This window comes from Engystomops pustulosus, chromosome 2, assembly GCF_040894005.1.
Source record: "Engystomops pustulosus chromosome 2, aEngPut4.maternal, whole genome shotgun sequence".
Lineage (NCBI taxonomy): Eukaryota > Metazoa > Chordata > Amphibia > Anura > Leptodactylidae > Engystomops > Engystomops pustulosus.
Genome location: NC_092412.1, coordinates 128,101,056 through 128,115,358, shown reverse-complemented (window position 1 = coordinate 128,115,358; position 14,303 = coordinate 128,101,056). Strand labels below are relative to the sequence as shown.

At 39.0% G+C, this 14,303-nt stretch overlaps 1 protein-coding gene across 3 annotated transcripts in view; it reads left to right on the top strand.

Moving 5' to 3' along the window:
- SRRM3 (serine/arginine repetitive matrix 3) overlaps positions 1 to 14,303 on the top strand; it is a 253,872-nt gene that overhangs the window by 210,451 nt on the left and 29,118 nt on the right. For all 3 annotated transcript variants that reach the window (XM_072136348.1, XM_072136349.1, XM_072136350.1), the window contains 2 exons: positions 3,406 to 3,474; positions 8,730 to 8,765. In XM_072136348.1, the coding sequence (XP_071992449.1) occupies positions 3,406 to 3,474; positions 8,730 to 8,765 (105 nt within the window). The remainder of the gene's footprint in view (positions 1 to 3,405; positions 3,475 to 8,729; positions 8,766 to 14,303) is intronic.

Here is a 14,303-nt window from a genome sequence, read left to right as displayed (position 1 = left end):
GTCTTATCAGTGGTCCACTCTGCCGCTTCTTGCGCTACCCCTTCATGCTCCTCGGTGTGGAGCTGTGGTAAAGGAAATAGTAATTGCAATGCCTGCCGGTTCGCTAGGCATTGGAATTATTTCAGGGCATCTGAGCTAGTGTTCTGGCATAGAAGCCCTGCTACATTTTCCCCCTAGTGTTCCTCCAGTTTAGTGTTCTACTTTTTGCCAATGAAACTTACATAAGCCTATAAACAAAATGTACAGCAATATCCATGTTATGCACCATATATGTTAAATTGGGATTAATAATATAACCCATTTAACTATGGAAATCCTTGTATGTCCTTTAGTGCTGAAGCAGATTTCAGACCACTGAAAAGACAGAAAGGAAAGCATAAATGTGTCTTTTTAAGCCTACTAGAAATCAAGTACTTCTCTTAATTTGATTTGGGAGAATTTTATGTAGTTTAGTACCTACCTAGAGATGCATGGTCTGTCTAATTTTTTTATTACCTTTTTAAAAGTAGAAGCCATATCTAGATACTTAAATCTTGTCCCTTATATTGGCAATAAAATGAATGTTTCAGGTTTTCCATGACAACTCATACTTGTATTTTTCAAATGAGCTGCAAAATGGATAGGTAATACAGTCCAGGCATTGACAGGGTTTGAAATTTATTTTTTCATTTGAAATAATAATTTTATCCATCAAACTTTGCTTCATCAAAGAATGTTTCCTTTGCTGCAAGCATAGCATTGCAGACCTTTGGCATTCTGTTAATTTGCTGAGGTAATCTGGAGAAATTTCACCCAGTGCTTCCAGAAGCCCCTCCCACAAGTTGGATTGGCTTGATGGGCACTTATTGCATACCATACGGTATGCTGCTCCCATAAAAGCTCAATGGGGTTTAAATTTGGTGACTGGGCTGGCCACTCCATTACAGATAGAATACCAGCTGCTTCTTCCCTAAATAGTTTGGTTAGGCGTCGGTTTCTCAACTAGTGACTCTAATATACTTGTCTTGTTGCTTAGTTGTACAGTGGGGCCCACTTCTCTTTCTACTCTGGTTAGGTCCTATTTGTGCACTCCTCTGAAGGGAGTAGTACACACCGTTGTAGGAAATCTTTCAGTTTCTTCAATTTGTCACATTAAATGCCCTTCATTTCTAAGAACAATAACAGACTGTCAAGTTTCACATGAAAGTTATTTCTTTTGGCCATTGTGAGAGTTTTATAGAACAAATGTGATGCTCCAGATTCTCAACCAGCTCAAAGGAAGGTCACTTTTATAGTTTCTCTAATCAGCCAAACTGTTTTCAGCTGTGATAGCATACTTAAACAAGGGTTTTCAAGGGTTTTACACAGTTAGCAAACCCAATGTGCCATTAAACCACTGATATGGTGTTTGTTGGAAATGGGCCTACATACACCTATGTAGATATTGCATTAAAACCAGAAAAAAATATGCTTTTCTTGACCCCAAACTTGGTAGTGGATACATATATATATATATATATATATATATACTCACCGGCCACTTTATTAGGTACACCTGTCCAACTGCTCGTTAACACTTAATTTCTAATCAGCCAATCACATGGCGGCAACTCAGTGCATTTAGGCATGTAGACATGGTCAAGACAATCTCCTGCAGTTCAAACCGAGCATCAGTATGGGGAAGAAAGGTGATTTGATGCCTTTGAACGTGGCATGGTTGTTGGTGCCAGAAGGGCTGGTCTGAGTATTTCAGAAACTGCTGATCTACTGGGATTTTCATGCACAACCATCTCTAGGGTTTACAGAGAATGGTCCGAAAAAGAAAAAACATCCAGTGAGCGGCAGTTCTGTGGGCGGAAATGCCTTGTTGATGCCAGAGGTCAGAGGAGAATGGGCAGACTGGTTCGAGCTGATAGAAAGGCAACAGTGACTCAAATCGCCACCCGTTACAACCAAGGTAGGCAGAAGAGCATCTCTGAACGCACAGTACGTCGAACTTTGAGGCAGATGGGCTACAGCAGCAGAAGACCACACCGGGTGCCACTCTTTTCAGCTAAGAACAGGAAACTGAGGCTACAATTTGCACAAGCTCATCGAAATTGGACTGTAGAAGATTGGAAAAATGTTGCCTGGTCTGATAAGTCTCGATTTTTGCTGCGACATTTGGATGGTAGGGTCACAATTTGGCATCAACAACATGAAAGCATGGATCCATCCTGTATCAACGGTTCAGGCTGGTGGTGGTGGTGTCATGGTGTGGGGAATATTTTCTTGGCACTCTTTGGGCCCCATGGTACCAATTGAGCATCGTTGCAACGCCACAGCCTACCTGACTATTGTTGCTGACCATGTCCATCCCTTTATGACCACAATGTACCCAACATCTGATGGCTACTTTCAGCAGGATAATGCGCCATGTCATAAAGCTGGAATCATCTCAGACTGGTTTCTTGAACATGACAATGAGTTCACTGTACTCAAATGGCCTCCACAGTCACCAGATCTCAATCCAATAGAGCATCTTTGGGATGTGGTGGAAAGGGAGATTCGCATCATGGATGTGCAGCCGACAAATCTGCGGCAACTGTGTGATGCCATCATGTCAATATGGACCAAAATCTTTGAGGAATGCTTCCAGCACCTTGTTGTATCTATGCCACGAAGTATTGAGGCAGTTCTGAAGGCAAAAGGGGGTCCAACCCGTTACTAGCATGGTGTACCTAATAAAGTGGCCGGTGAGTGTATATATACATACACAAAAAAATGTGCTGAAACCCCAAACTCGGCTTATACTCGAGTAAAAAAATAGGTTTTACCAGGTTTTTGTGGTAATATTAGGGGCCTCAGCTTATACTTGGGTCGGCTTATACTCGAGTATATACGGTATCTATTTTTTGGCTTGGCTTTTTCATCTTAATTTGTATCTTCTTGTGGTACAAGAGCACTTTTGTGATTTTTTTTTTTTCACGGCTGAGACAATCTCCCTTCAAAGTTCATGGTCCAGTTTTCTGCAGCATTCCCTGAGTATCACCCGATTCTAAATGTGATTGTCATAAAAAGGTAAAACATCTGAAGTACGTTTGTGCCTGCCCCATCCCATGCAAAGAAATGATAACCCATTTAAGTTTTTTGTCCCCATTGTGTAATGGAAACAATGTAAACAAGCAGCTTTTCAATTTACTTTTTGGGGTTCTGCCTTTCGGACCTTTTTATTTGTAAATAGGAGAAATACTCTTGTCCTCTTGTAGCCTTTAATAGCCTTTAAGTACTAGTTCCCCTGCAGTACATTTTCCTTTGTATATTGTCCAAGGTGTGGGGGAAGGATTTCCACATTTACATTCGTACCTGCGTCATTAGGCTCAGTTTTTACCTGCTTTCAGCAGATTACATTCCCCCTTCCCTTATGAAATCTGTTTTTTTTCCTAGATGTGATAGCTCATCACCAGTTCGGAAAGAAAAAAAGAAAAAAAGTGGCAAAAAGCACAAAAGGGACAGGTAATATCAGTGTAAACATGTTTTCTAGTTCACCCCTATAATTATTTGCAGCTCTTACATTGTAAATGACATCAGTGGTAACAGCAAACACTTTGTAGTGATTATTTCTTGTGAAACTGTCATAGTTCATTATCGTCCAACCTATTATTATTTAATTCAAAAGAAAGTTGACTATTAGGTTTAAAATAAAGTGTTGCTATTGCTGGAAAAAGAACAGACCTAGTTCCCATAGCTGCTATTCTATAGCCAGGTGAACAGCTGCTGCATAACCCCTGCTTTCTTGTTATTGGTATCCATTTATAGAATACCTTCTGTTACCTGCAGCCAATTAGAGCGTTGCAAACAAAAAAACTCCAAAATTATGCAACCGGTTGTCACATTTTTATATTCCTCCAAAGTTGTTAATCAGTATTATTTTCAACTGCATTGATTTCTTTATGAAGTGATATACATTAAAAGTAGCATACCAGTAGTATTGTTGGCCCTGGAGATCTGTGTTACTATACTTTTGTGTAGCAACAGGACTGCGAAAAAAAATGCTTTCAGTTTCATGCTTGTCGCTGGACTTGCAGTCTTCTGTATAATCTTTTCATTGAACACAGGACAGTCCTTTTGCTCTACTCTGAATTAGAGAAGCATCAGGTTTATGAATGTGAATCCATAAGTAAAACACTGTTACAGTTTACCTACCCCCCTCCTCCAAGTCCTGTAGCTGTGACCTTGTGGGAGGTGAACGCCATCACCATGCACAGATGTAATAGCTGGATTCCAGAGTATCCACAAGAACTTTCAGAAAATGAAGGTCATCCAGCACTGTGTTAAAAGTTTCCAAACTTTATTCTTCAGATATTAAAATTCACTTTCAAACAAAATAAGTGTGTTGTAGCTGACGCATTTTGAGCCCTCAAATGGCTTCTAGTCATAGCCTTTAATTATCCAAATGAGAATAATTTGCATAATTTTTTAAAGCCTTTTTATGTAAAAACAAGGGCAAAAAATCTGAAAGAAAATTAGATCCTGACATAGGGGGCACACACCTGCATGTACATGTGCTTGGTTTATAATCCTTCATGCTGGTGGTAGATTTCCTTTACAGTTATTTTAACCATTTCTGTTCTTTCTGTAACTTGACAATATTATTTGTCCTATGAAACCTATATTTTGTTATGACTATCCACCAACTTCAGCATTCCTACTGTCCTGAAAATGCACAAATAAGAACTGTTTGTCAGATGTACATGAAAAGTAATTATGAAAATATAACATTAACCTTAAGGCCCCTTCCACACTTGCGTTGCAGATCACGTCAGAGTTTGATCAGGGTGCGATCAGTGTTTGGTCAGTGAAAAACGCGCATTTTGCATCAGAGTGCAATCAGTTTTCAGTCAGAGTTTGTTCAGTGTCTCCGTTTTTCACGCGCGTTTTTGATGCAATTTCAATGCAATTTCAATGCGTTTTTCACGCGCAGAAAATGCGCGTGAAATTGACTCAGGACTGAGGTCTATCTTTTCTATGGCAATTGATGCGTGAAAAACGCATTGCACTTGCAAGTGTCTCAGAGTGCAATGCGTTTTTGATGCATCTCCATAGACTTGTATGGTGCGTTTTGAACGCGCGTGACTTGCAAAAGTAGAGCATGTCGAGATTTAAACGCGCGTTAAAGAAAAACGTGCGTGTGTGCGTGAAAAAAAATGCAAGTCTGAAAAGACCCATTGGTTACAATGGGTCAGAGTGCAATGCAAGTTCTGCGTGTCAAAAGCACGCGCAGAAAACGCGCGTGAAAAACGCAAGTGTGAAAGGGGCCTAAGGCTGACGACTGCGGATCTGAAATGTGTTGCAAAATTGTAATAACAAGGCCTTTCACACTCCATCTAATAGGATAATCAGGTTTGGCTGACATGATTCTTATAGACCGCAACAGACTTGCACTTTCCATAAGCATAATGCAGTTAAATCTTATATCTTCTGAAGTTTTTCATTAGAAACATACAGTATATAATCACCACTGCGTTCAGTTCATGTGGCATAATCATTTTAATCTTCTATATGATGTCAATTATACATTATACTTGCTGTCATGTTGGAACTCATAGGATTATAGAAAACTATGTTTTTCGTCGATGTTTGGCGTTATTTTGGCGCAGCTGTGGTACGATTTCTGTTTAGTGATTTTCCAATGCTCCAAATGAACATAAGGCAGGGCAAAATCACTTTCACATAGATCCTGCTTGCACCAAATCCATTATTTGTATAGAATAATACGACTGAATTCATCAATTGTAACTTGCTATTTAGGCACAAATTGACGCCAGTCCCAAACGTGGCCTATGTGTTTGACTTTTGAGAATATTTTGCGACTTTTTATGCCCACATAGCATAAGTCACTGCCAGCAATTTAATGAATCGGATGGCAGTGGAACTCCATAAAGTCAGGGAACTGTTGTAAGGAGCTGCCTAATCACAAATTACCCCCTATGATTCTATGGGGGTCATTATTTTTCTTTTTTTTCTTCATATATTTACATCTGTTTTTTTTTTACAACTTTTCCACTTGCCTAGCAAAGTTCACCGTGACAGAGTTTTTCAGTGTTGTGTCTGATATATCTTTAGAATCCAGATGTGGATGTATGAAACAGTCGAAATTTTGGCTAAATAAACTCCACTCCCAAGCAGGTGTAGGTACTAGAGGAAATGCAGAAGAATCTGTGTGACTTAAAAAAAAAAAAACATGGGCAAAATGTATGCAGGGTGCTTTTTGGTTATATAATAAAAAATACAATAGAAAAAGAAGCATAGTTGTAGTAATAGAACAAAAATTGACCATAATTTCTTATTCGAAGTCGTCTTTACTTTCGTAAAATATATTTAGAATCAGAACAGGCAGCCATAACCCCCTCAGCAGAAAAGCCTTCTCATCAGAGGGGTCCAACGACAAAAGCATGTAAATCACATAAGTTCACACATCACAATGACCATGAAAAGTGGAGAACTTGGTCTAGCTTTGTTCCCACCAAAAGTGCACAAAGACAGTAAAAGTTGAGAGAGAGGAAATTTAATAATTGTACATAACTTGGACATAACCTATACTTATGAGACCCCACTAACAAGATTCAGGGAGAATTATTCCACATTTCTCCCAAACCACAAGGCTAAGTCTATGCAGTAACAATTTTCAGTGAAGAGTTGTGAGTTTTTATAACATTTCAATTCCAAATTGAATTGTACCTTTCTGAGGGGTGGTACGGTTCACATATGAACATCCCTCACTTAGTGACGTTACAAGTTGGAGGAAAATCCATCAAGTATAAATTATTGAGCTATGCAAATGCAGTCTTTGGAAGAGCCATTTTCACTGCAGGCTGTCTAAAAGTTATATTGCTGAACCTCACGGCCAAATAATCTTTTATCCCAGTAGTATGGTCTATTCATTGTATTCCCTTTAATTTTACAACTGTTTATGTAGGTGTTGTATGTTTTTTCTTATAACCATTTTGTTTATCTGACACCTGTATGTTTTATGCCTGTGTTGCACATCTGTATATTAAATCTTTAAAATGTAATAAGTCTCTGTTTGTAGCCTTAAAGAACTTTCTGAAGAGATAGCATTACCTATATGCATTTTAAGGAATTGTATAGCTAATTGTCTTATCTGTAATTTGGGTTTACCAAATTGTGAGGCTAACTAGCGTAAGTGCAACCCATGATGTGACCTGAGAGTGGGGATTTGTCGCAATATTATACAACCGTAGAAACTCTCACAAAAATGCACATAACAAGAAACATTTTATTGAACACACAGTAAAAACACCACCCAACTAGTGCTCCAGGTGCTTCATCGACCTGGGTCCTAACAGCCTCCACAATTATGTTTCTGCATTATTAAAGGTTTGCTGTCTGTTCAAAGGATCTCCACTATTAAAGGTCTGCTATTGAGGGTCGCCACTATTAATGGTCTGCTATTGATTGGCTCACGCATAAAAGGTTTGCTCTGGGGGCCTCAAGTATTACATATAAAAAATTATGTCAGCATAAAGCAGACATATGGTTAATGTTATTTAGCAACCAATTTGGGTGGTAAGACGAACTGTATGATGAGTATAACATTCAGAAAAATAGGATTTTTTTTCAATGTTTTCACCAAGTTTACATATAAGTGCAATATAGCTCAACTAAAACAGCATTGATGTGAAGAACAGCATCTCATGAAAAGACAGTCTAGGATGCTTTATCTTACCTAGTTTATTTTCAAAGTTAAAACTGTATATCGTGAGACAGGCAGATTTGAAAAATCTAGCTGTGTCCTAATGGTTAAAATGAGCTTAGTCCTTAAGGGGTTAAACACCGTAAAAAAATAGTTTTTGTTATCTGCCACTAAAAAAGGTTATAAAAATAAATATGTGTATATAACCCAAAATTGTACCATTAAAAACTACAGCTTGCAAAATAAGTTATGTTGTACTCAGCAATAAGCCCTCGTAAACTGCCATTAGACATTTATTCTGTCTTCTGCTCCTTACAGCATATGAGAACAGAAAAATGCTTGGTAATAAAGACCCAAGACATGCTTATTATAACCAACCCCATTTTCATGTTTTAGCCATGGACTACTGTAATAGCAAGTTGCTGTTCTTCTACTCTGCTAAAATTTATGCATTTTGTCTTGTTTTTCTAAAAAATAACTTCGTTGACCTTGATGGACATGTGTCTTTTTTCAACTATTCAAACTATGTAACTATGGAAGTCTCTTACCTTTTCTATTCCTTTCTGCCTCTATTTCTATGTATCTGGGATAGTTGCTTATCAGCAGTGTTTATCTGCCTTGCTTTATAGACTCTGATCAATGAAGATCACAGTCACCTAAGCTACTTGTATGACTTCTTCACACACACTATCCTCAATGGGGGCAGAATTTCCTATCACAGTTACTTAAGAGAATCTTAAGATGGATTACAATTTTAAATAAGAACCTCACAGCATAGTCTCCCTGACTATATACTTATGAGATCCTCACTTATTTATTAGAATTTATTATGGATGAAACTCCCAGCTAGCAGAGATGATTTTGTCTCTAAAAAGACATGTGATTCGGTGCAGAGTCAACATCGGATTGCAAGCAAAGGGGCAGGGAGAATCTGAAAGTCAAGAGGGAGTAATTTGAGCAGGGAAGATGCTGCAGAGTGTGATACAGATGGTTCAGGAATGGAAAGTTATTTCTAGAGGTCATCTCTAAATATGGTCCTATGTTTATTTTAAAGGTCAAATTCTGGGAGCAGAAAGAAGAGGAGACACAGGTAAGAAACATGAGTGCTATTTATAAATACTTATAACATAGTCATTTATTTGTAGGCTGCAGATACTTTATTGGTAGATATCAGTGTATTATATAAACATGAAAAGCATTGTTTAACCCCTTCACGCTCCGGTGCACTCAGAGGTCCGGGGGGTGTATGAAGAGGGCTCACGGGCTGAGCCCTCTTAAAACAGAGGTGGGGTTTGCTGCATATTGAAGCAAACCCCCACCGCTAATACCCGCGTTCGGTGCTTGCACCGATCCTGGATATTAACCCTTCCGATGCCATGACATTGGGGGGGGGGGGGGTGATCGGTTGCCATGACAGCCTTGGGTCTCTGTCAGAAGAAACTGGTTTCTGCAGTTTAGTTACAATGAGCCAGTGGATCATTGTAATGTATAATGTGCAAAAATTCCATGTACTGCAATACAGTAGTATTGCAGTATATGATAGGAACGATCAGGCCATCTAGGGTTAATGTACCCTAGAGGATCTAAAAATAGTAAAAAAAAAAAAGTTTCAAAAATAATTTTAAAAAGTTAAACTCACCCCCCTTTCCCTAGAACTGATCTAAAACATAATAAACAGTAAAAATCACAGACATATTAGGTATTGCCACTTCTCAAAATGCCCGATCTATCAAAATATAAAAATGGTAATGGTAAAAGTGATAAAAATGTCGCACAGACCTCAGAATGGTAGCAATGACCAATTCTTCTCATTTAGCAAAAAATGACACGTCACGCAGCCCGGTACACCAAAGTATGAAAAAATTATTAGTGTCAATTTTTTTCTTCTTTTTCGTACAGATTGGTTTAATTTTTGAAAATGTATTAACCCCTTACCGACATGTGACGTAATAGTATGTCACATGCCAGGTGTGGGTGCATGGAGAGGGCTCACGGGCTGAGCCCTCTCCATAGCCGGTAAGTCTTACTGTATATTACCTCTTTTTTGCATTTTTTTATTTTTTTTGGTAATGCAAACATATGAGGGCTTATTTTTTGCGGGATGAGATACAAAGTATAGATAATTAATTTTGTCTATAGCTTATTCACGAGATTTTATTAACTATTTCAAGGGGAACACAAAAAAATCATCAATTTTTATTTTGTTTTATTTTTATTATTCTCTGGTTCACTACGATTACGGTGATACCTCCTTTTTATATTTTTTCTTATATTTGTTAAATTTTACCAATTAAAACCAATAGTGGAGAAAATGACATTTTTTAGTATTGAGAATTTTCAGAGGCATAACTTTTGTATTTTTCTATTGTCAGATCTGGTTGAGGGTCTGTTTTTTGCGGGAAAAAAATTTTTTTGTTCTTTTCGTATCATTTTAGGCCCCTTCCACACTAGCGAGTGTGATGCGATGAACTCGCATCACACTCGCAACGCAAGCTGCCGGGAACGCACGGCCCGAACGCTGCACCGCGGGAGTGAACTCAGCATGTGCAGGGTTCGGGCCGTGCGTTCCCGGCAGCTTGCGTTGCGAGTGTGATGCGAGTTCATCGCATCACACTCGCTAGTGTGGAAGGGGCCTAAGGGTGTGTATCTTTTTTTGATCACTTTTAGAACATTGTTTGTGGGGGTATTGATGAAAAATGATATATTATGTGAAGTTATTTTGTTCAATATTAATTTAGATTTATTGTACAGATTAATACAGACACGGTAAAAATCAAATATGTATTTTTTTGTGTTTTATATTCTTTATTTGTATTTTATATGTAACTATGGTGATTAGGGAACAAGCGTTGGTCCACTTGCATTCGCTTGTTCAAGCCCTTACACTGCAATACACATGTATTGCAGTGTATAATGTAAGTATCTGAGCGTTCTTAGCATGCTCAGTTATTTACACCCGGATCCTGCCAGGATACAGAGCCTGGCATGAGGAGGAGTCGGCAGCCTCGGGCAGATGCTGGACCTCGGGGCTGCTACAGGAAGGATATGATCCTCAGTAAGCCCACCAGGGGGTCCGATACAGGGGCATTACACTTACATGCTTAAGGCTTGTAAGGGGTTAAACACCTGGTATCAAAGTTTTTCCAATCCCAGGTGTTAGTGCAGGGTCTGGGCTGTAAAACACAGCCCAACAACAGCACTTACAAGACCCGATGTCCAGCGCAGAGCGCTTTCGAGGTTACGGGCAATATTATAATATGTTTAAGGGTGGGGCAATGAGCTTGCCCCTCATTCTCTAGTTGGGAGGTATGGGGTCACCTGTAAATAAATGTTACAGTGTGATAACATTGTATTTGTATATGATATATTTTGGATTCAAATAAAAACTGTAACATTCTTATTATAGCTGCAGCACAGTTAGCTATTGGTTTGGAAGCTGCTTCTTTATTGTGTCCAAAACATATGTGTTTGTACCTGAACAGGGAACATGTAAAATTGTCTTATAAAAGATTTAAAAAAAAGAGAGATAATAACGGCACTTCCACTGTCCTTAATATCTTTTCAATGCAAACTTGAGAGAAACTATGCTCCATATGTTGCTTAAAACGTGCAACGTCCAAATGGTATTTGGGGTACTCTTAGTCCAATAAAACAGTATGGCTGAGTGGGTAGCACTTCTGCCTTGCAGTGCTGGGGTCCTGCAAAGAGTTTGTATGTTCTCTCCGTGTTTGCGTGGGTTTCCTCCAGGTCCTCTGGTTTCCTCCCACACTCCAAAACATACTGTTAGGTTGTTTAGATTGTGAGCCCCATGGTGACAGGGACCAATTTGGCATGCTTTGTGCAGCGCTGCGTATTCTGTAGGGCTACATAAATAAAGAATTATTATTATTATCCTCTAATGGCATGCGAACAAGAGAAAATGGTGGACGGTAAGGCAAACAAGTTTTCTTCTTTTATTGCATCAACAAGTGTAAATACTTGCATATATGTCACACAGAGGATTGAAAAATGGAAGAAACGTCCATAGCCTCTTCATATGGGCTACCAGCATGTGCTCTCTCTCTCCAACAGCACCCTGTAACTAAATGTGAGTATTTATACTTGTTGATGCAATAAAAGAAGAAAACTTGTTTTGGAAGATCAGTGAGTACCGTCCGCTTTTTTCCTTTTAATCTTTTTCACATGCCTAAAGTTGTCTTATTGTGGATGTAAAGAACATAGTTGGAGGTACAATACTAAATTAATGGGATTTCCCTCTCATAAATTGATAGCACTCCTTATAATTGTAATATCCCAAAACTTTCTTGTCTGTGGTTACAGCTTGCAGGGATCAAACCATTGAGCTATTTTGTTTGTTTGAGGGCCTCATTCTTGACTATTCATCCCAATTCAGCTAATATTGTAACTATTTACCCTGTGGATAGAAATGAATCAAATGGCCTATATTCTGACACTGAGTCAGCGCACGCACATGTCTGCTTAATATAGGCAGCTTGGAGAGTTTCCAAGCTATCCATATGGTCTATGCCTCATTGAGCTAATAGATGGTTTCTACAATTGCAAGTATAGCTGTTCATTTTATGGTGCCAAGGTCATTGGACTTTTTATTGCCTGCAGTTTTCAGCACTTATCGAAGAACCACACAGAGATGGAAAGGCAGCACACATATAACAGCTAAACAATGGCCTACCAAAGGAAAGGGTAGGAGCAAATGACAGAGGAGATGATAACAAGTTTAACAGAAAATTGCCTCTAATTAGAAAATAGTGCACCTACAAAGAGGAACAAATAGCACTATTCATTTAAAGAATGGACTACAGTAAGAAAGAAGTATGCTGTTAGCAGCCTAGCTATTTCGCATTTAAGTGCTACCCTCGTACACCAAGATTTACACTGTCTTCCAGCATTTAGCATCTTAGTGCTGTGGAAATGGTCTGAAGTCTTTGCTCTTCTCTTCCTGTAAACTGTATAAGAGATCAAAGAAACACACAGATAGGTAGCATGCAACATCATTCTTTTCACTCAAATAGTCTTAAAGGGCAAGCTCAACTAAAACTCCAAGCTGCATCAGTGGTGGTTCCTACCCACACAGTGCACTTACTGATCTCAACAGTTAGTAGGATAGACTTGTATTTTGTAAACCATAGAAAGCAGAAGAGTGAAGAAATCAGGCAGTACTTCTTTGAGGCTGAGTATATCAAGCTTTTGAGACTACTAGTTCTCTTTGTCAGACATTTAAGCTTACCATTAAATATACTCTATAACCCTCAAAAAGGTATCGCCTGATCTTTTCTTATGCTCCAAGCAGTGAAGTTTCTAAGGTATAGAGGTCACTGTTCAGGCTGTGATTGGTACAGAGCCTGCAGGGGGGTACATGAAGACTGGTGGCTATCACACTTATCTTATTCCCTTCCTTCATGGTTAGGAGATGTTGTAGAATTAGCCTCTCAATCATTCTTGTTAACTTTATCCACTGTGCAATGGTAGGGGAGTATCCCATTTGGAGTTTAATGAATTTTTCAGCAGCTAGTAAGTGGGAATTTAGGGTACAGTCACACATGCATGCGTTTAAAAACACATTGCAACAGCTGAAGATAGATTTGTCAAATTAAACAGTTGTTAACACTTGTGTTTACAAAATGCTAATGTTAACACCTTGCCGAACGAGGACGAACTATATTGTCCTAGTGCGGCAAGGGGTGTATGGAGAGAGCTCACGAGCTGAGCTCTATACATACACAGCAGGTAATGGCTGTATAAAACAGCCAACACCCGCCTGTCACTTGCGCTGTCGGTGCTGGCACCGATCGCAGCAGTTAACCTGTTAAGTGCCGCGGTCGAACTTACCTTTATATGGGCGACCGCGGCACCTAACTTACCTTTATATGGGTTTATATGTCAACCTAGAGCAGTGTTGGCGAACCTATGGCACGGGTGCCAGAGGTGGCACTCAGGCCCCTCTTTGTGGGCACCCAAGCCACATTTCCCCAGCACTGAGTTCACCAGACATGACTTAAAGAATTCACCTGCAGGCACAGGCAATGTAGATGCCACTCTCAAAGCAACACATCCTCGCCTTCTTCGGACTGTAGAAAGAGTGAGAAGGTATGGGCAGGGGTATTTTATTGATGGAGGTCTTCTTCTATTGAATTTGTGGTAGAACAGAGAGTTCATGCTTAAATTGCTGTGTTGGCACATTGCAATAAATACGTGGGTTTTTGTTGTAATTTGGGCACTCTGTCTCGAAAAGGTTTGCCATCACTGACCTAGAGTCTCATTGAGACTCGTAGGCTTGCCATGTGCAATGATTTATAATAGCCAGCAGAGGGCAGGCTGTTAAAAATCATTGTAAAATTGCTATATACTGCAATACAGTAGTATTGCAGTATATAGTATTAGCAATCGGACCCTGCAGGGTTAAATTACCCTGGAGGATCTTAAATAATGGTAAAAAAAAATGAAAACATTTTTTAAAAAGAACAAAAAAATAGTAAAAAAAGGAAAAATTTAAATCACCCCCCTTTCCCTAAAACTGATATAAATATAAATAAACAGTAAAAATCATAAACACTTTAGGTATCATCGTGTCCCAAAATGTCCGATCTATCAAAATATATTAGCAAATTTT